Below are 23,240 nucleotides of genomic sequence, written 5' to 3'. Positions count from 1 at the left end.
AGTACAGGTACCATATCATGGTCAAGGCCATATGAAACCGATGCTTCAATTCTGCAAACACCCATCTTCTACAATCCAGGTGATTAGTTATTGGTGAGTCAATAAGTCTATAAACTTACTTATGATGATATTGTTGAAGGTGACATGAAAACACTAGGAGGGTTCAAACTGTCATTCATTTTTCATTATAGTTTTCGAACACAAATTTCAATAACCTAACAGAAAATCAAAGGAAGAGACTGAATTTGGAGGGAGCATGACATCCATTTCCTCTCCTGCACTTTTAACTGGCACCACTTTATCTGGTTCGTTGAAGGAGTTTTCGTCCATCAAATGTTGAGCTGTCAGTAGAGTTCTAGTATACCCAGGAAAATCCTCCAAATTTCCATCCACCGCCATTGTCAGATTTAATGCGTCACTCCCAAAGTTGACAATCTAATGTTTGAAAAAAGAGAATACCATGTCAGAAAATTAATCATTCTAACATGGTATACTGAAGTACTTATACATTTTTGCTTGCATAGTTATGAATCCACAAATAATTTTTAAGAGAGAAAAAAGTAAGGTGCATGAGTGCTTTGGAAGTATGTTAACTATCTAGTAAGGCACACAAAGCAACCTTCTAATGGAGCATACAACCTTCTATGTTAATTGTCATACAGTATTGCGAGGAGCCCTAGTAGGTGATCAGGATATGTATACCATGTTAGAATGATCTAGTATTTAATAAGGCACAAATCAAAACGAAATTCAGTACTTCATTTGTTTGACAATTTTGACAAGATTATGGAGCTGGGTTTCTTCGCAAGGCACACGAAGGTTCACAACTGTGTATTTACCCATAAAAACCACGTAATACATGTGTGATCCTGAAAAGAACTATGACATGTACTCATCTACGCAACAAGAACTGGTACTGAATTTAAATGATGTGAAAAAAATTAGCGGATGAGAATAGTGAAGCATACCTTTATTCTAAGGTAACTGCTGTTATCCTCTGGTTTTTTCCACTTAATGGTAGACGCAGCAACCAAAGAAGACGAAACATTTGATAAAAGCAGTGAATGGCTGAGAAGACGTGCCCCGCTGGACTCTGCAAAGAGTTGTTGCACCCAATAACTAGGTGTTCCATACTGAGTCCACGAATTTAAGACAACTGCATCTGGTATCCAACTGCAAAAAAAAATTCAACTCATAAGATAGGTAAGTAAAGGAAGAATGATTACTATTTACTAATCCAGTCAAATAACTGAGTAAGTGAAGATAAGGATAAATAGAATGCTTACGTTCGGTCATTGTCATTTGGATCCTTCTCATTCAGGTCATCCACATTCAGAAAGAATGGCGCATAGCTAGCCATCTCAATAATATCACTGTTTTTCTCGATACCTACAAGAAAACCAGCTTCGGCCAGTGCTGCTAAGAAACTACCCTTCCCAGCATCCTCTCCATGCACAGCGTACTCACTCACACAAAACCCTTCGGACCAGCACGTGATATGTGGTCGAATTTGTGTGTCAAATTAAACATTGAGCTGGCAGATTCTTAAATCTACACAAACGTCGAATGAATGTCATAAATATCGGATGGATGATCCAACTTTTGAGAAGAGACGCCACAATTTGAAAGGACAACCTGAGGTACTTACATGAATGTCATAAATATCGGATGGATGATCCAACTTTTGAGAAGAGCCATCACAATTTGTGATTATTTTGATGTCTGGGTAAGACCTTCTTAAAGCATCATAGTACTTGAGGTAATTTCCTGGACAAGAAAAAGGCCAGAGTTAGTCTATCTCAGATCACTAAACACTCTTCATCTGTCTTTTTAAGCTTTATCACATGGTGAAATTTTGAAAACCCAGTGAACTATAACCACCGAGATAGTGTTCCTTGTCACAATCCTCATTTCCAATTGCAATATATTTCAAGTTGAAAGGTTCTGGATGTCCCATTGCTGCTCGGACAGAACCCCATTTTGTTTTTGCATCACCTCTAGCGAACTCTATGCTTTCAAGCATTTCCTGCATTAAGAGACGAACATGAAATGTATGGGGAATACTGAATTTATAAAGTGACTTAGAAAGATATGCAAATCAACATTATTGCTAATACCTGGACAAAAGGTAAGATGGCTGAAGTAGAAATTTGTTCCCGATGGCTAATTCCTAAAAATATAGGTATCAATTGATAATTCTTCATCAAAAACATCTAAAGTTCTGGGTATAAGAATTGCTCAAAAAATAGATGTTCGAGAAAGTAAGACATACCATTATTGACTACCCATACAGGCAGGGATCCAAGGTCCTCGGCTAGCTGTAGTGGGGAACAGTAACTAAAACACATAAGGCACTCAAAATAATTTTGATGCTTACTCGAAGAAATTGTCTCTTCTCAAGGAATATTAGATTAATGCTTACTTGAAGATACTCGAAATATCCTAAGGCATCGTCCGTCCAATAACACCAAACATCACTAAAGTGTCCAGGTCTCTCCTCCCATGGGCCAATGCTTTCTTTCCAGAGAAATGCATTTCGTAGCCAACTACCTTCTACAAAGCAGCCACCTGACGGAAATGAACACCTAAGTTAAATTATATACTCAGCTTACACGAGAACCACTGCCTTAACCCCCAAAATATCACTAGATTATTCACATTCATCATACTTGTCAATCTTAACTCAGCTTAGGCACTTGAAATAAACAGTTCTATGGTTTACCTGGAAACCTAATAAACCCAGGTTTTAGATTTGCAAGCATTTGAACAAGTTCTTTACGTAAACCATGGCCCTGTATTGACAAAAATTAAGAAAAACGAGTTATCGAGTCAAATCTTAGAAAATGAGGTATACAAATGAAGAAAAAAAAACTTCGGGATAAAACTGCCAACAATTATACCTTATAAGTGTCCACCGGCATGGCTGAAACCTGATCCAGCCAAATGACTCCTTTCTTAGTAGTTGTAAATTGAAGTGTAGCAAAATGGTCCGATCCCTTAGCTTCCAACTGAAGCTCTAATTTTTTTCCAGTTTGAAAACTCAGAAGAGGAAGCTCTGTAAGTATAAAAACATAATTTAGAATTAAAAAGTGAAATTACAAGGAAATCTCATGTTACATGGGAAGTCAATATGCTTAAACTTTCAAGCACCACGAAAGAAGGATGCTCACATGACGTTGGAGGAAGCCAGAATTTGTGATCCGTTTGTGCTGGCCAACGAAACTGAGAGGTCAACTGAACCCAGTGACCGAACATGAAAAACCACATTATAAGTCTTCCCGTCTTCAATATTCTGTCATGAAAAAGAAAATGAGAATCAAATGTCTACAAATTAGCATATTACAAGGGTATATCATATTCTTCAGAGATCAGTATATGTTATCTGAGATACACGTGATTGGTGCTTAAGGACGTGGAGAGCTAAATAATCCTACTATGTGTCAAAAATATCTTCCTTACCATGCCCCAGTACCCAGGATTATAGATCCCAACTCCTCCAGGAGGGCAACCTTCATTCTCACAGAGTACATCCATTCGAACAGCAATCTTATTGCGTTCGAAACATGATGAACGATCAGTTGATACGACAATAGATGACTCATTCCCGATAATAGACCATGGATCTATGTAGGAAGGAACATTTTGTCCACCAGCTTCAAATCCTGAAAGCAAACGCGAAAATGTAGTCAGAGCTGAGAAAAAGAAACCCTTGTAAGGAAAATTTTCCATCTACATTTGAAGCAAACCTCTGTTACTGATTAGCTCCGCCCATAGACCTCCAGTTACGCCATGATTAATCTCCTGAAAGAAAACAGGTGAATTTACCGTCACAAACCAAACAATTGCAAACTGAATGTTTAGGAGTTGAGAAGTTTACCTCAATGAATACACCAAATAGAGTTGCTGGGATTTCTGATCCAGCTTTTGATGCATTTACATGTATATTAGCAGACTGCGCATATCCTTCTGATGCATTCAGGTACAGAAAACATAGCCCGATTACAAGAAAACCAAGATGAGAATTCATTGTCTTCTAACAAGCTTCCATGAACATGAATATTGTAGAGTTGTTTAGCAATTTTATAGACAGAAGACATGTGTGATCCAACCCATGTAGCTTGCTTGAAACTTTATACATACATAGCATAGTGATTCTTTTCTCTTTTCACTTCTTTTGGCAAGCTCATTAACAAACATTGAATTCGAAACAGATAGTAGCTGGAGAAAAAACCAACAACTATAGGCATATCTGACAAGGACTTAAAACTGATGAGATAGAATATGCCACAAGCTGTTCCCATCCCATTACTAAATACCCCAGAAATGGATGAAAAGTTAAACAAAGGAAATACAACGAGTTAGAAGTAGCTATAATACCAAAAGGTGCTCTGGGCCCTCCCTCCTGGCACTGGGAAGAATACACTACTTGCAAAAGCAACTGCTGGGGGATCCGGTGTACCCTTGCCAAAGCCAACAAATGTGCACCTAGTGTTATATTTATTGACGAGATTGATGCAATTGGCCGAGCAAGGAGACGTGGTTGCCTCACAGGTTCTAGTGATGAACGTCGGAGTACTCTCCATCAGGTTTGCAACCACTGCTGGTGTTGTTGTACTAATAGGCTTGATATGTTTGCTGTGGAGCTGACATTGCAAAAAAAAAATAAAAATTGCAATGGGGCTACCTTAATTGCACCAACAAAGGACAGCGCCATATTACAAGTATAATATGTTTGAACAAAAAATTGTGCAACCGGCTACCCCTCGCTTGATAACATCTGATTTACACAACATTTTCTAGACCTATTTTCTTCTTCACAATGCAACTACTAGAGATTCCTCCATCGGTGAAATCAACTTGCAAAATCATGGCTGTCTTTGTTGTTTATGTTCCTTAACTAGAAATCAACTTTTGAACAATAGTAAGGTAAATCAAAACTCTTAGAGTTAAGTAATGAGCAAAAGAAGAAATTTTTCTACTTGATGAGATGGAAAGTTATTTTTGATCAATTGATTGGGTGGAGGAAGATGATGAGATTAAATGCTCATTGAAATTATAGGGTTTGAAAACCTAATTTTGCTAAAAGAAGAGTGAATGAGAAAAATTGTGATTTGAAAACCTACTTTCAGCGTGGAACCCATTACAACATTTGAATTTTGAACTTTTTTTTTTTTTTTTTTTTTTTTTTTTGGCTGATCAAAAAGCAATCCTGTTAAAGGGGTGGCATGATCCATTAGAGGGGGCAACCTAATAAGACAAAAAGGATCATTACATGGTAATTCATGCCACCCCTTATCAAAAGAATATGGAAATGACCAATTAATCCTTATTATTAATAATCAAGATTAGTAATGATAATCAAGATTAGTGTTGATAATTAATTTTCACTTATAATAACTCTAAAATCAGATTTTTAGAGTTGAAAAAAAAAGTTGTGAGGAGAAGAAAAAAGACATTTTTGTGAAACCTAGATTTTGATTCACTCAACCAAAATGAGTGATTCCAGTGACAAATTTGAGATGGGTGAATCTCTAAATTAGTTCCCATTAGCTTTTTGTCGCTCAAAATTATCCAAAGTACGTAAAAAAATCGAAACTTTTGAAATTTCAGAAGAACTTACAGTTGGAATTTAGCTCGTTACCAACCGTAACTCTCAGTTACGGTTCCAAAAGTATCGAATACCAACCGTAACTGGTTCAATTTGGGGAAAACCCAATCGTAATACCAGTTACGGTTGGTAGAATGACAACATATAGCAACCATAACAAATTACGGTTGGTAATTAATGAATCGAGATCAACTGTAATTAACCTACGGTTGGTAAGGTTATTTGAGTTACAAGTCGTAACTCAAATACGGTTGGTAACAGTGATGCAATTACAAACCGTACGTAACAATGTGTCGAACAATGTACCGAACTTGAATAATCTATCTTACACTGTTCGGCACATTATTCGGCTCATTTTGATAAATATCGAAGGTGCCGAACTTGACTTTGTGTATGGCTAATAGCTTCCTATAAAATTGTCCATTTATAGGTGACATATCACATTGTTTAGTAGAATCATAATTGTTTATTTTGGAAAATTTATCAAGGTTTATCATTTGTTTTAGCACCCATCCGGGAAAATTCAAAGACAAGCTTAAAAGGAGAACAATGGAAGTGACTCCTTCTAATTCAAAAACTCCCAAACCTCGAGGTGGTGGCACTAAGAACTTGCATGCAGGGAAAAGGAGAACTAACACGACTTGCTCTTTGCATGTACAACAAGAGGGTGACAGTGATGAAGATAAGGATGATGGTGATGAAGGGGAAGAACCACAAGAAGAACTACAAAAAGAAACCCAACAAAACAAGAGAAGGGGAAGAAGAAAGCTGATACATCAAGGCAGACAGGTAAGCACATTCCTAGTGATGATTATGTTATACCCGAACGCGAGGATGGTTTTCCCCATGGTCTTCCAGAAGATGGTGGAAGAGTGTTGATTGGCTACAAGGAGTCATGGGCGAAGAGAATCTATGAGACTCCGGATCACAGAGGTGCAGTACGCGTACTTAGACACCAGAGTGTCGCATATTGGGATATTTTGAAAGAGGCTCCTGAGGTGGTGTCTTTAGTGCAGGTTTCTGGTTTATGGCCTGCTAGTTTCTATGCACAAGAAGAATTTGATGCAGTTACAAACTCAGCATTTTGTGAGAGATTTTGTCCGGAGACTTACACATTTCATCTCCCCTTTGGCGAGATGTCAATTACTCCCGATGATGCACAGAAGATTAGTGGTCTTAGAATGAAGGGGAAAAATGTGAACTCAGCGGTTTATGAAATGACTTGGGATGAGTTGTATTTACTTGTTGAGGAAACTCTAGGTTGTCCAAAAGACAAGACAAAATTGGAGTTTGCATGCGCTGCTAAAGAGGTGAAGTTTGTGGATTCTAGCACAAAGAAGTTGAAGAAAATCAAGTTCACCGCTTTGAAAAAGTATTTTGGAGACACTAAAGAGAAAATTTCAAAGGGAGAGATGTTATGGACCAGGTCACAGCTAGGTGCACTGCTACCGCGTATTTGTTGTATACTTTAGGAAGTGTTATATTTCCCGATAACAGTGGGAACAAGGTTAATGCTCAATACCTTCAATTGTTAAGGGATTTGAAAAGTTGCCACAAGTACTCTTGGGGAACCACGGCCCTTTCTTTCCTATTCGAGCAACTTGGAACTGCCTCTAGGTTAACAAGTACAAATATTGGAGGTTATTTCACCATGCTTCAGGTAAGTTTACACACTTCAGTTCTATTTTCATGACTAAGCTCGACTCAAAATTAGCTTTTATTTTTACGTCGAACTTCGTTTTAGTATGGTTCAGCTGTTACGAATTTAATTGTTTGAGCCGAACTTGCCAGGCTTGGCTTGTTATTGTTTTATCCTTATAAGCCGAACTTGCTTCTGTTTCCCAAAGTTGGCATCCTCAATGATCCATTTCTACTGATTTTAATAAAAGAGTTTTGGTTTTTTTCCTACGTATTGTTGATGTAGGTATGGATATATGACCATTTCCCGGAATTAAAATTTGCCAAGGAAGATGACAAGTGGGTAGATACATTCCCTACCTCGGGCAAATGGATTTTCAAGGAAAATAAGAAGAGGAATAAAAAGGAAATCTTGATAGAATTGAGAGAAAAGTTAGACTCTTTGACTGTTGAACAAGTTGTATTTCAACAATACAAAAAGGATGAAGAAGATGATGAAGTTGTTGAGGATGAAGATATGCCATTGGGGATGTACTACGGGCTGTTGTTTTATCCCGAAGGCTTTACAGTGTTTGATCCTTGTCGAGTACTCCGTCAATATGGATTTATCCAAACGATTCCGGTGCTAGAGGAATCAAAGTTCAAGTTGTTGCCCAAGGGTTCTAAGGGAACTAAGAGTACGGAAAGTTCATGGAATGCCGAATATTATCCTGATCCTACCACTGATTGTTGGGATAAATTGGAAGATAACAAATTAAGTTGGGTTAACTTAGAAGAGTTGCGTGACGATCCTTGTGAAGTTGACCCGGCTTATTTTGATTGGTATAACTAAATTTCACATCCCTTAATCATTAATTGGGAAAGTCAAGATTTGGTAGATGCTAATAGTGGAGAGCAAAAACAAAAGGAAGTGGAGCCGAAGACGAGGAAGAACTCAAAGGGCATTGTAGAAGATGTTGCAAAGGCTTACCGAACTATGGTATATTGAGTGCATACATTTAAAGTTATTTTCAATATTTTTGTATATTGTTGCTTATTTGTTGTAACTAAATTTTATTAGGTGGCCGGGGGTAAAGACGTGTTGAAGACCATGAAGAAAAAAATTGATTGCAAAGTAGATATGGTGGTGGAAGAGCAAGAATATCTTTACAACCGTTGGGATGGAGTAATCAACAAAGGTGAAGGTGCGAGTGGAAGTGGAGGTAAAAAAGGTCGTGGTGGTGGAAAACGCGGTCGTGCTCAATGAATAAATATGTTAAAATAGAAGTACACTAGGTTTTTATTGTTTGGTTTTTAAGTAATGTTTGAATTTAGCACAATGTTATTTACTTGAAGAAAACAATGTTATTTGTTTGGTTTTCGGTACAATGTTACGATGTTTAAGTACAATGTTATGTTTTTATGTTTTTGTGAAACGTTATGCTTTGAGTACAATGTGATATCTAAGTTACAGTAAGAGGTTCGGCTTATGAATATGTAATACGTATGAGCCGAACTTATTGCGGACATACCTTAATAGTCCCAGTAAAAAGATCGTCTTATTAGTGTTAAATGCGTATCAGCCGAACTAATTTGGTGAAATTCAATAGTTCTCTTAGTAATAAGTTCGACATAAATTGCCAATTTAGTATACAGCCGAACCAAACTCCTGGCACTCGATTATTCTCAAGGAAACATGTTCGGCTTAAATTTCAAATTTTTAGTGCCGAACTATTTGGAAAGTATTAGAATATTCTAGAAACGTGCAAATTATTAAACTGCCCTTAAGGTGATATAAAAGCAAAATATTCTCTTTCGGGCCAAAGCATAAGAAATACCAAAAGACCTCTTCGATTCCTCTCCTCTTCTCCAGCCGAAGCAAGTAGGGGAAAACGGTTAAAATCATATTTCATCGCCAAAATTAATCGTCGATTCATAATAATTTGATCGTCGATTAAACACAACTATATAATGGCTCGTGGAAAACAAAAAGCAATTGGTAGGCGGTCAAAATCTTCTTCTAATCCGTCAATTGAAGACCAACAACCGTTAGAAGGAGTTCAAAATGAAATTGACAAAGAAGTTCAATCAAGTGAAGAAGAAACCCCGGAAATGAGGATTAGAAGGTATATTCTACAAACCCAACCATTTAATTTGTTGATAAATGCATTTTCTCGTATTGTTAGATTAGGTTTAATTAGAAAAACCTAGGTTTTTTTCGTAACACATAGAACAGTTGGGCTCATATTGTGTTATATAGTAGGAGCCGAACTTTTATTGAAGAACAGTTCGGCGTAATTTGGTCATCGTCGATCTTTGAGTTTGTTAGGTTCGGCTGTTTCGTCTGTAATAATTTTAAGCCGAACTTCCTTCTGTAACTTTCATTGTTTATGACATGATGTGTATTCTGTAGGATTATACTTATTTATGTTTTTGTACTATGTACAGGAACCAAAATGGTAAAAGGAAAAACTTGGAAGATCAACCAGATGTGGAAGATCAACCTGAAGTGGAAGAACAACAACAGCCAGAGAAGAAAGATGCTACACCTCGTGTTGTTGGGTTTCACATTCCTGATGATGATGATGTAATATATGCACGAGAGGATAGTTTACCACACGGTCTTCCAGCCGACAGAGGCAAAGTGTTGATTGGTTACAGAGAGTCTTGGGCTAAGAGGATATATGAGACTCCTGACCATTGTCGTGCGGACCGAGTTTTGAGACATCAAAGGGCTGCACATTGGGATTTGTTTAAATAGGTTCCTGAGGTGATTGCTATAGTGAAATCCTCTGGTTTATGGCCTGCCGTTAGATAGGGTCATCAGGAATGTGATAGAGTGACGTCCTCCGCCTTTGGCCAAGAGATTTGCTCCTGATACTTACACATTTCATCTCCTCTTTGGCGAGATGACAATCACTCCTGACGACACGAATAAGATTACGGGCCTTGGTGTCACCGGCGAAAGCGTGGATGCAGCATTTTATAATATGAGTTGGTATGAGTTGTATAAGTTGGCGGAGGAAACTCTAGGTTGGCCAAGATCAATAACCGAACTAGAGTTTTGTTGGTCTGTGAGAGATGTCACTTATACCCATGATGATAAAGGTGCATCCAACAAGAAAAAAAATAAGTTCAAGTTGTTGAGGTTGAAAAACTATTTTTCAGATACAGCGGAGAGGGTTAAAGATGAAAGTTGGTGATGACTGAGGAGTTAGTGAAGCAAATTGCAACAGCATATATGTTGTACACTCTTGGAAGATATATCTTTCCAGACCTTTCTGGGAACAAGGTGAGTGCTCAATATCTCCAATTTTTCAAGGATGTTCACTCCGTTAATAGTTATGCTTGGGGGACAGCGTCACTTGCCTACCAAATCAATCAACTCGCACAAGCATCTAGGTTGGCAAGTACAAACATTGGAGGAAATTTCACTATGCTTCAGGTAATTATCTTCATTAAATTTGACTTTGTTGTTCGAAATTTTTTTTTTTAAAACAAAATATTGGTAGTTCAGTGTAAAATTCGGCTCAAAAGTAAACCTATAATACAAGCCGATCCTTGTACTGTGAAGGTTCGAAGGATACGTAAATTTTACTTTTGCGCCGAACCCTTATAGTTTAGAGGAAAACCAAGAATATTTTTTTTGTGAATATTCCCATAATTCTTGATTAACAATAGGAATTCAATTTCTTTTTTGGAGGATATTTTGAGCATTCTTGCATTATGTATGTAGGTGTGGGTATGACCATTTCCCCAAATTGAAATTAGCCAAAGTAAATGAAAGTTGGGTTAATACAACGCCAACAGCTGATCGATATGAATTTGAGGAAACCAAGAAAATAAATAAGAAACAAGTGTTCATTAACTTGAGAGAGAAGTTAGACTCTTTGGATGGGAGTGACGTCGTATTTGACCCATATCTGAGAGATGTTCAAGAAGATTATATTGTTCAAGATAATCATATGCCGATAGGTATGTACTACGGACCTTTATTTTATCCTGGTGGTTTTGTAATATATGATCCTCGTCTAGTACTACGTCAATTAGGATCTATCCAAACGCTCCCAGTGGTTAACGATAAGTTCAAGTTGTTGGCATTGGTTTCCAATGGAACCAAAAGCACCACCTCTTCGTGGTGTCCCAAATATGATCCATAACCAACCTTAGATTACTGGAGAAGGTTGGAAGCCAACAAGTTAAATATGAATCACTTACAAATTTTGGGTGACGGTCCTCCTCAAGTTGAGCCGGACTACAAGGATTGGTATAATGAAATTTCACATCCCTTATTATTAATAGAGAAAGCCAAGTTGTAGCTGACAGGGAGAAGGCAAAGGTTGCCAAAAAGAAGTCCAAGGCCGTTGACATTCAAAAGGCGTATAAAACAATGGTAAGCGATGTCTTCAATTTTTACTTTTTTAATTATTAATTCTTAAATATTCATGTTCTTAAATATTAAATGGAGTCAGGTTGCGGCGGGTCAGGAGTTGTTGAGAAATTTGAAGAAAAGACTTTCTTGCAAAACTAAGATGACGGTAGAGGAGCAAGAGGATTGGTACAACCAATGGGATGCAGTCATAAACAAAGGAAAATGACCGAATAGACCAGAAAAAAGGCCGACGAAAAAGAGGCAACGACAAGAAGGTGAAGGCTCAATTCGAGAAAATGTACGTTCTAAAGGGAAAAGAGGTCGTGGTCAGTGAACTATAAGTTTAGATGTGTAAACTGCCTTGAATGTCTGGATTTCTTTGTTAAGTACACTTTCTTTGTTATGAGTCGTGACGTACACTTAGTTTTTTATGTTTTGTTAAATACACTTGTTTGGTTAAGTACCTTGAATCGTATGTTTTAATGTATTTTTGAATGGTTTTATATGTTTGGTTCGAATGTTTGTTGGTCTTTGAAACAACATAAAGGAACTTGGTTCGGCTCATATTATTATTTCGTATTTGCCGAACCTGTTGCCTTTAACAAATTTTAAGTTAAAGCGCATGTTGTTCGGCTCATTAGGCTACACTCGAATCAGCCGAACCCTTAATTCATCATGTTCGGCTGATAAATAAATCATTAACATGAGCCGAACATTACACTAATTTCTGTAAAATACAACGGCTCTTTCTTATTTTTCCCAAAAAATAGATATGTTGTGGCTTCTTCTATATATAGTATTCTATTAATAGAATTGGGTCTGCTTAACTCATTGTTTCCTTCTATACTAATTCATCGAACCATTCACCGTAAAAGATGATAAGTTGCTTATTAGATCTTTCATTCGGACTTCTCGTATTTTTGGTGATCATCCTCATGTGCATTATTCGATGTTTTGGACAAAAGTAAAAGAATTCCATTTTCGGTTAGATGGAAATCCTAAACATCGTACGCGTTCGGAATTAGGTGAAAGATTCCAACAAATATGTTATACGATGAAAGATTACATCAGAGTATTAGGATGGGTTAATCAATATCATCCCAGTGAAACTAATGAAAAAAAGTGAGTAATCCAAAAGCTTACGGTTGCATTATAGAGTTGTTTAGTTTTCTTTTTGTAAAACTAACTTCGCATTCCTTTTTATTTAGGAAGGTAGAATTCAAAGCCTTTGGGCTATATGCCATGGAGGAAGAAGATACGATCTCGGAATATATTACAGATGGCTGAAAAGAATAATTCCGAGATTTATAAGAGACCTTTGCACCGAGATACACTAGATGGTCAAAATATTTACAGGTTCGTCTTTGAAACGAAAATGTACGTCTGCCGAACCTTGTAATGTTTTTCAAAATCAAAAAAACTAGTCGTTGGGGTTGGTACGCTAAGTCAGGTTCGGCTTCTAATTTGAATGCCATATAAGTCGAACCTTATAGATTTAAACAATATTTGAAAAAATATCCGTTACAAATAGTACAATCCATCAAACATGTATATACCCACATATGGTATCTCATTAACAAAGCACAAAATGGAAACCTCTAGTCCTAAGTATACTCTAGAAGAAGATTTGTCTCTTTGCAAACATTACGTAATGTACTATCTGGAGAAGGCTGCCGAGCGACGGGTAAAGGGTCTAACGAGTATGTACTACTTGGTCATAATTCATGAAGCCTTCACCAACGAAATAGGTAATTCTAACAACCGGGATAGGATATCATTGTTTTGTCGAATCGAAACAATTAAAAAGAAAGTTGGGGACTTCATAGCTATGGTTCGAATTGTCAATCGATATCGGCTTAAAGGTGAAACAAATGATGAGATTGTTGTTCGATCTCTAAAAGGAATGGAGAAAATGGAAAGGAAAAAATTTAAAATACCAATCTCACTACAAAATCCTTAGGGAGTTTATCATAACTCGTTTTGGTTATTAGAATCTTGTAATGGTTACTTTGTAATGGTTAGTGATTTTGTAATGGTTGGTGATTTTATAATGGTTAATTTGTAATGATGGTTTTATGATTTCAAACGAATTAGGTAATTTAATCTCAGTTTAAGGTTCGGCTAGTAGCATAAATACATACATCTAATAAGCCGAGCCCGCATAATTCTGAAATCTACTCAGGATCGGCTTATTAGAGAATATTAAAAATCAGCCGAGCATTACTCTGTATGTTGCAAAAATATGGATCATAATAGTTCGGCGCACAACGATCATCATCTTTAAGCCGAACCAAAACACTTGGGAAACCAATCCAGGATCGACTTATTAGTATATTCTCTAATAAGCCGAACATTACTCTGTATGTTTCGAAAATTATATATCATGCTAGTTCGGCGCAAAACTATCACCATCTTTAAGCCGAACCAAGATACTTGGCAGGATCGGCTGAAATATATTTTCAAGGCTCAGCCGATCCATACACTCGTAGTTCACTTTCTTTAAATCTTTGCACCAATAAACTATTTAAAAAACCACAAAATATATTTAATTCATAAGATGCGCGTTAGGATACATTATATAGCATTCATAATCTCATATCATCCTAGTCATCCAATGAAAACAAAATGCAAAAAAAGAATATATATATATATCCACCCAATGTATTAGATTAAGTATTAGGATGATCCTAACCTTACAACATCTTCTTCATCATCTTCAAAAACATATTCTTCATCATCTTCATCCTCATCATCCGTTAGACTCATTAGTCCGCATTGAAGCGGTGGATGCAAACTTCTCCAAAGCTTCATCTCTGTAGCGTAATTTGCATACCAATCCTTCGAGTAATTTTCTTGAAGAAGAGGCCAAAAGGATAAAAGAAACAATGGAGGTATTGGGCAACCGGGTCTAAGCTTGAGACCGATATAATGGCAGCCTTGAACAAATGCAATAACAAGTCTTCTATCTTTAAAATCCTCATGCCAGGTTTTGTTGGCGGCGCGTAGGTGAAACAACTTCCAGACCTCGCAAAAGAATGAACAACGCAATTGAAGGTCTCCGCAATTAAAACCCCACATATCGGCATTTGCATCCAATTGTCACTTGTGATGACGATATCCCCATGTAAACGCCGTTCAAAACTAATGAACTCTTGTGCGACCCTATGGTCTCCGCCACCTCTCATCATTGACTTGTAGAAGTCCTTGTTTCGGCGTAGTGTTTGTAACAATCTTTGCCTTATATAATTTACTTCGTCCCCTTGCTTAACCGGATGGTTTCCATCTTTAAAAGGTCTTAGTTGTTCCGCGATGACATGGAAACCATAATTGCCATCCCCTTCGACATCTTCCATAGATATGATATACTCGTGAATGGCTTCGGGTAGGTTGAGCAAGTAGTTTTTGTAAATCATATTAGTAGGTCGCAAATACTTTCCCAAACTATCTCTTTTAGGACCTTTCATTTTACCATCCGCATATATGGTTTTCTTCTCCTTTTGCTCCGGCACCGGAGTACTCTTTGTTGTTTCCATTTGTTGAGATGGAAACATCTTACCCTTAAGCTTGACGTCTCCTTGCAATGGGGGAGGACATAGAGGACCACTATTCTTAACTTCTTTGTTACTTGTTTCACCTTTATCCTTGCTTGGTCGACCACACTTATTTGATAGTTTCACTTCATCTATCTTGTCCAACTTCTCTATTGCCTTCTTCTCTTCTTCGTACTCAGCATCATGGTACTTGACCCCGGATGGATACCTTGTGGTATGACCCCTTTTTTGGAAAGAGCACACACTTTTGCTCTTTTCGGGTTTCTTTCGAGGGTGGCCTACCTTTTTGCGGCCCATTTTCCGGTTCTTTTATACCTTGTTGGGTGTGAGGATAGAGGATTGGCATCATGTTGTGCCATAAGATTTGTTTCTGAGCTCGGAACATACCACGATACATTTCGTCCAACCTTTTCCCATAAGGTGTGTCCCAAATCTCTACATCGTCCTCGTCAGGCATGAAATCACAACTCAATTGTTTCCAATGAGGATCAATATCCTCAAAAGATACCATACAATCCTTGTACCGAAGTAGATCATGCCGACACGGAAGTCCCATGCTTTCCCTCATTTTACAAACACACTCTTCTTGGGAGTTAGCATCCATTTTGTCCATCAAATCAACTTCCTTCATTATAAGTTCAAGGCACAAATGAGAGACCGTATGGGTTAGTCCCCGGAGCCACTTATCATCCGGGTAATCATCATGCTTCATCATTAGACTTTTTTTGAATAACGTTTTAGTTCTTATAACATCACTCATGAAATAGTCTTCCATTGCGTCAAACACCATGACGAACGTGTCCACGCACCCAAATAGATTCCTCTTCAAAAGATAGTGAGCCGACTCTACCATACTTGTAGCTTGGTTGTCGAAGTGCTTGTGGTGGTTTTTAAATGCACTAACAAATCTATGTTTGTTGGTATCCAAGAATTGCTTGCGTAAATATATAATGATTTCCGGGTATTTCATGCCCCAATTCGCAATGAGTTTTGCAGCATTTTCTTCGTACACTTCTTCGGTGATTGACCATTGCAAAGCATCCCAATCGTTGGAGAAACATGACCACATCCTTTCATTATCCTCATATGCTTTCTTGAATTTTTTCTTCTTCACTTCTCGTTCTCCATCCGGTAATTTAGCAATCACCTCTAGCTCTTTCAACTTGAGTGGTTGAATTATTCGTTGGCATTTTTTCCTAACATCATTCCATACATGAAAGGTACAAAGAAAGTTTTGCGCATTCGGGAATACCTTCCTTATAGCAAACATCAATGCCGCATCTTGGTCGGTTACCATGACCTTTGGAAGAGCATCCTCCTGGAAGATTAACTTCACTTGTTGCAATGCCCAAACATAGCTTTCTTTCAACTCATCATGCAAAAAACAAAAAGCAACGGTGAAAGGTGACTTGGTTGACGTATGACCAACCACATTCATCAAGATCATCTCATACTTATTGGTCTTGTAAGTGCAATCCAATATGAGAACTTGTGGGAAGCATAACGCCAACTTTACGCATTCCGGATGGGCAATAAAAAGGTGCATCACATGCCCGAATTCATCCAATTTCTCTTGGAAAGCATAGTTCTTCTTTTGCGCCAACCACAATAATTGTTGCATCACCAACCTACCTTGCAAATCCTTTCTTCTCAAAGTACTTCTCGCGTTATAGATTTGTTGCAACGTAGTCTTGTTGTTCTTATCATCTGCCTTCAACTTGCTAAGAATTTTTCTTGGTGGCATACGTGCTCGTGTCATTTTATCTACCTCCGCATATTCATTAACTTTGAGTCTTTCGGATCTATAATGTCCATGAAGATCCTTTGGACGTGGGTGGTTATGACGGCAATCCATATCTTTATTCAATGTGAAAACTCTTTCATTTATGTTCCAATTGAAGACGATCTTGAAGGGAAAATTCATCTTCCTTGTTTTAGTCTTATATTTTTTCCTGGTTTTCCCAATGTGCACCTCACCTTTTTTCTTCTTTCTTACTTTCTTCCCGCCTCTCTCACAAACCATCTCAAAGCGCTCCTTTCTGCTTTGTCTACCTTTTTTTCTTCTTGCTTACTTTCTTCACGCCTCTCTCACAAACCATCTCAAACCGCTCCGTTCTGCTTTGTCTACCTTTAACTAGGACGCAATTGATTTTCCACGTCTACATATCCACAAGTACAAAATTTAAGTTTTTTTATGATTTTGAATACAACATACTTGAAAATTAATAAAAACATAAATTACGTTACCTACCAAGTCAGTTTGGAAGTGATCTTTAGTATCTTCATGAATGAAATCAACAGGCGTTGGTTGATCCTCCATAATTTCCATTTCAGGAACAATCTACAACAATATCACACAGGTTTTGGGTTATGTTCGGCTCACCCGCAGTACTATTTGAAATCCGATCTTAAGGTTCGGCTCATTCGTGTTTGACTTATAAAGCCGAACTTCTTGTCATACATGGAATCGGCTTATTGGGCACTAATATTATAAGTCGAACCATTAGACTTGAAATTTATGAAAATGATAAATTTATGTTCGGCTGGATCACGTGTGAGCCGAACATTACATTGTAACTCATAAAAAAAATTGTATACGGTTCGGCTGATATTAGCACATGCTATTCAAGCCGAACCATGAAAATTATTTGGCGCGAAAATAATTGAATGACAGTTCGGCGTATAAATATTTCAATCGCACAAACCAAACTGTTCTTATTTATCAAGGTTCGACATACATTATATCTGCCGAACCTAACCCTGTTGCGCCGAACTACATACAAAAATCCAACCTTTTGGTGAATTCAAGCTACAAAACGGACATTAAACAACGTCTACAACCATACATGTGTATTATTAGCATTGGGTTCCTCATTCATGTACTCATCTTCAGGATTTGGCTCCACAAAATCATCATCTTGAGTTTGAGAAAAAAGCTGAGTTTGAGATTGAGTTTGGGTAAAATCGTTTTCATAATACAACAAATAAGCATCTCTAGATCTCCATCACCTTCCTCACTCGAATTTGGATTACACATCTCTCAATAATCACAAAGATCTCAAAGAAAAAAAAAATCCTCCTCTTCTTCTTCTTGTTCTTCTTTTTCTAAAATAACTCACTAACTATCTTTAAAAAGAAAATTATTATCCTAAATTAACACTAAACTAATTACAATCATTAACAACTAATTAATCAAATTAACACTAATTTAACACTAATCAGTCAAGGGTATTTTCGCATTTATGAAAATAGGTTGGATAAGAGATACCCTAGAAACACTATTTCCAACCCTGTTTTTGTCTTATTCAATATACCCAAAATTTTCTTGTATGCCCCAAATGTTGGTTCATTTTGAAACAAACGGAGTCATAATTGTCTTCCGGACGTACACTACCCAAATCCCCTACAAAGTTATGCATTTTTGGGTTGACGAACTTGTAGCACGCTGTAGCATAGGGTTGTCGTAACTCTGGTAGTGGCACACTGGCAGTAAAAATGAAGATTATATGGTGTAAATGTTTCCAAACTGATAGTTTCCCAATCAAGTGAGTTGACCATTTTTGTTCGACTCCTTGAGAAAAAAATGGCTTTTTCTTTAATAGCATGTTTGGATATCAAAGAAGAAGTGTTTCTGCTTCTCCGTAAGTAAAAGTCATAAGCAGAATGTTTTTGCTTCATAGAAATGTTAATTTTTTTTACTTCTACGAGTCATTCTGAAATTATATACCAAAACTAACTTCTGAAATAGTATCCAAACAGGTTATAAAATTAGGTGCATTCAGCGCCTTATCTAATAAGAAAATTTGTTAACTCATGCGGATGGGTTAAGTGGATTTTCCATTATGGTAAAAGGAGATTTACGGCATAACAAGAAGTGCGCGTTAAAAAGGTGAATCCCTCTTTCTCTTCTCTCTTAGAAAAAAAAACTAAAAACTTTTCGATAGCCTCCATCCTTTGCTCAGATCTAGTCCTTTTTGGACTACATCTGAGCAAAGAATTTGTTTTATTTTAATTATTATTAGTTTTTAATGTAGGATTTTGATTTTGTTATGCTTTTGATGTCGTCTGGCATTTTTCTTCGCTTTTGGAGCGATTGTATCTTCGCTTTTGTGCGATTATGTCTTCAACTTTATGGTGATTCAATTTTTGTTTCCAAGGTGATTAGTTTTAGGTATTGTGGTTGGTATGTGGTTTGTTATTTTGGATTATTCAAGAACATCTATGGTTAGAGAAAATTACATCTCTATTTCAGAAGCATCTCTTTTTAAATTACTCAACACGGCGTTGTGATTTCACCTTCAGCCCAAGAGATTTAGGGCATCCAAGTTCGTCTCAAACAATGGTTAGAGCAAATTATTTCTCTATTTCAGATGCATCTCTTTTTGAAGAAGACAACTATCTTAAATGGTCAGATATTATTCTGGTTTATACCATCCTTCCTCTGCCATACAAAAATTGGATACTATTGCAGTTCATCGTTTTTTATCGATTTATTCGTAATTTATATCTTTATTTGGATTTGGATTTTGTTTTTCTTATTTTATGATGTTCTTGATTATCTTGTAACATCCATGTAAGCGCTACTTTAGAAATAAAATGTTACATGATATCAAAAAAAAAAGTGCTCGTTAAGCCTAGGCCACACGGCTTCACCAAATTTGCAGGCGGTGAAACTTCAGTCGCGAGTAATTGAACTTCACTCTCTGCGGTCTGAGCCATGCCGTAAATAAATACTTTTCTACAGTAAGAAAACAGGAACATATTTACCTCTTTAAATTACACTCATATTCAGTCATTTAACTCACCCCAAATTCACTCTTTTTTTAAATTTTCTCTACTAAAAATATCTTTTGGTTTTAATTCTAGTATATTAAATTCCTCAATTGAAATTCAAAAAACTATTATACTTTTTTGTGAAGCTAAACTTGAAGTTGTTGTTGATAAGATATGTGCTAATTTAAAAAAAAATGAAAATAATAAAAATGAAGAGAGTGCAAGTTTTAGAATTCAATTCAGGAAAAATGTTTAGTTAAAAGGGAAAGAAGAGTTCAAGTTTTGAATTGAAAGTCAACAACCGAAGTTACAAAAACCAAAGAAAAACCATTCAAGAGCGTGTTGAATGGAAGATACGTCAAATGAAGATAATTAGGAGGCCAATAATTGTCCGAGATTTTTATTCAAGTCTTTATTTAAGTTGTTATTGTCTTATTAAAGTTTATATCTTGTAACAAATGAGACAATGATGATTTAGAAAATTTTAGAACTTAAAAATTTGACTTTCTTTTTCAATTAATCGGTATTTATTATATTTAAAGTTACCTTTAATTAACTTGGTTACATTCAATAACGGAAAAATAACACCAAACTAAATTGGATTAGATCCATGTACATGAATTACCAACGATTATATTCATAACAATTATTTTTTGAAATTTACCAAAGATTATATAATAACGGCTTTATTTTTCTTAAAATACCATAGTACTAACAGTTTTTTTCCTAGACACAACCTACATAATTCATTCTTAACCAATAACATCAACCATGTTTTCTAAAAGCAAAGGAAAACAAATATTATGTGTGGAAGCAAAAAAGTTTGTCCATTATGTGTCGTGGATAACCACAGTCTGGAGCAATGCCCTTAGATTTAATCTAAGTATCCATAAGAAGGAGGTTCACATATCAGAATGGTCGTTGAATCACAACCAGAAAGGCTCAGGTATTTGTAATGTCAAGATCCCAACTGTCCTGGGGAACTACATATGCTACATGATGCTGTGAAGATTAAAGAATATGAAGAAGAAAAAAAAGGTAACAACACTATGCAAAATATTGAAACTTAAATCCAAATTGAAGAAGTTATACTGCTAACACTGTGGAGATGGAGACACCAAAACAAACATTGTCCACAGAAAATTAATGGATGCTCAAAGCCTGGTTGCAAGACTTATAGCATTTTTACACTTCTACAGAATAAGACACATATGGAAAGCGTTTTTGAAAATTTCCTAGGTTCGGGGTTCAGGGAGTAGAAAAAACATTATATTACAAGTATAATATGTTTGGGGCTACCTTAATTGCAACGACGGAGAGCGCCATATTACAAGTACAATATTTTTGGGAAAAAATGTGTTACCGGCTACCCATCACTTGATAACATCTGATTTACACAACATTTTCTAGACCTATTTTCTTCTTGACAATGCAACTATTAGAGATTCCTCCATCGATGAAATCAACTTGCAAAACTATGGTTGTCTTTGTTGTTTATGCTCCTTAACTAGAAATCAAATCTTTAACAATAGTAGGGTAAATCAAAACTCTTAAAGTCACCATCCATGAGTTATATAATGAGCAAAATAAGAAATTTTTCTACTTGATAAGATGGAAAGTTATTTTTGATTAATTGATTGGGTGGAGGAAGACTAAATGCTCATTGAAATTATAGGATTTGAAAACCTAATTTCGCCAAAAGAAGAGTGGGTGAGAAAAATTGTGATTAATGTTTGATGTTTGATACTTTCATCAAGCCGTGGAACCTACCTGTTATACCATTTGAATTTTGAATTTCTTTTTTTCTTTTTTCTTTTTGGCGTTGCTGTCATAAATGGCTGAAAGAAGAGGGTTGTTTTTGTTGTTTCTATTGGAGCAGTGGGTTGGTGAAGAAAATGAGAACAAAGATGTAAATACAGTAATTTGGAGAAAAAGGGGCAAATGTTATTGTATGCACCCATGCATAGGTAAAATGCATTAAATATTCTTGGACTTCTAACATATTTTATTGGAAATATGATAGTGTTGGATTTATTAATTGTCTCATTAATCAAAAATATTAAATACGCCGAATTTCCATATTTACCCTTAAGCTCGATTATCATCTTTGTTTATTTTGTGGTTTTGATTAGATTAACAAATCGCTCAAGTACAATGACAACAACTTTCTTCTTACATCTTATTTATGTTTTTTTCTTCTTGCACAATCCCACATCTCTGTGAATAAAATCAATGCAAATAAATATGATTTTTAAGGTTCTATTTATCCTTGATTTGTATCAAATAAAATGTATAGGTTTTCCTTCCCGTTGACTATGATCGTAATTACCAAGCATATGTATATTGCTATATTGTTTTCTATATTTGGATGAAAAATGATATGTGTTCCTTTACTAATTTTTTTCTATTGTCTTCGAGCATGCGACATCGTGGATACCCAACTATTGTTATAATAATATAGTGATATTTCATTTTTGACTAGGAAGGAGAAGTGGTTGTATTAAATAATTTTTCCAAACTTAAGGGTATTTATGGAACAATCACACTATTTATTAATAGACTTTTACTTAATATAACATAGTTTTAATTCCAGGAAATAAATTGAAAACAAAGATATAATTAATGTTATATTATCGTATGCATAGGATAACGGGACCCAAAAAAAAAGGGTTATAATTTTCTTCCAAACGGACCCTACCCAAATCGCCTACAAACTACAAAGTTGTGCATTTTTGGTTTACGAACTTGTAGCACGCCGTAGCATGGGGTTGCGGTAATATGGCGTTGTTGTAACTCGGTAGTGGCATATTCAAGCACTAGAGATGAAGATTATATTGTGCAAGTGTTTCCAAATTGATAATTTCCCAATCAAATGAGTTGTGGCCATTTTTGTTCAACTAGCTTTTATTCCTTGAGAAAAAAAATGGCTTTGTCATTAAAATTAGGTGCGCTCGGGGCAATTCCTATGGAAATCTCTGGTAAACAAAATTTTTTAACTCATGTGGATGGGCCAATGGGATATTCCACTATGGTAAAAGGTGATTTGTGGCCTAAAAATAAGTGAGTATTAAGCCTAGGCCGCGGGCTTCACCAAATTCATGGACAGTGGAACTTCAGCCACAGCGGTCTGAGCTATGTCGCCAACCGGCTACTTTGCTACAGTAAAAAATGGCTATATTTTTACCTCTTTAAATTACATTGACTTTCAATTCCTCAACTCACTCACTAAAAAATTTCTTCTGATTTTGATTCTAATATATTAAATTTCTCAAATGAAATGTTTCAAAAAGCTACTACTACATTTTTCTTGTGAAGCTAA

At 36.3% G+C, this 23,240-nt stretch overlaps 1 protein-coding gene and 1 pseudogene across 1 annotated transcript; both read right to left on the bottom strand.

Moving 5' to 3' along the window:
* Nucleotides 1-207: 207 nt before the first annotated feature.
* Nucleotides 208-4,869, bottom strand: LOC113301827 (annotated as a pseudogene).
* A 9,535-nt stretch (nucleotides 4,870-14,404) lies between these two features.
* LOC113301753 (PKS-NRPS hybrid synthetase CHGG_01239-like) lies at nucleotides 14,405-16,907 on the bottom strand. The gene is made up of 2 exons (XM_026550594.1): nucleotides 15,556-16,907; nucleotides 14,405-15,356 (listed from the first exon to the last, which is right to left on the bottom strand). The coding sequence occupies exons 1-2, from the start codon at nucleotides 16,905-16,907 to the stop codon at nucleotides 14,405-14,407; spliced, it is 2,304 nt and encodes a 767-aa protein (XP_026406379.1).
* Between the last annotated feature and the right edge of the window lie 6,333 nt (nucleotides 16,908-23,240).

Source organism: Papaver somniferum, chromosome 1 (genome assembly GCF_003573695.1).
Source record: "Papaver somniferum cultivar HN1 chromosome 1, ASM357369v1, whole genome shotgun sequence".
Classification (NCBI taxonomy): Eukaryota; Viridiplantae; Streptophyta; class Magnoliopsida; order Ranunculales; family Papaveraceae; genus Papaver; species Papaver somniferum.
Note: the sequence above shows the minus strand (reverse complement) of the source record. Positions and strands in the feature narration are given on the sequence as shown.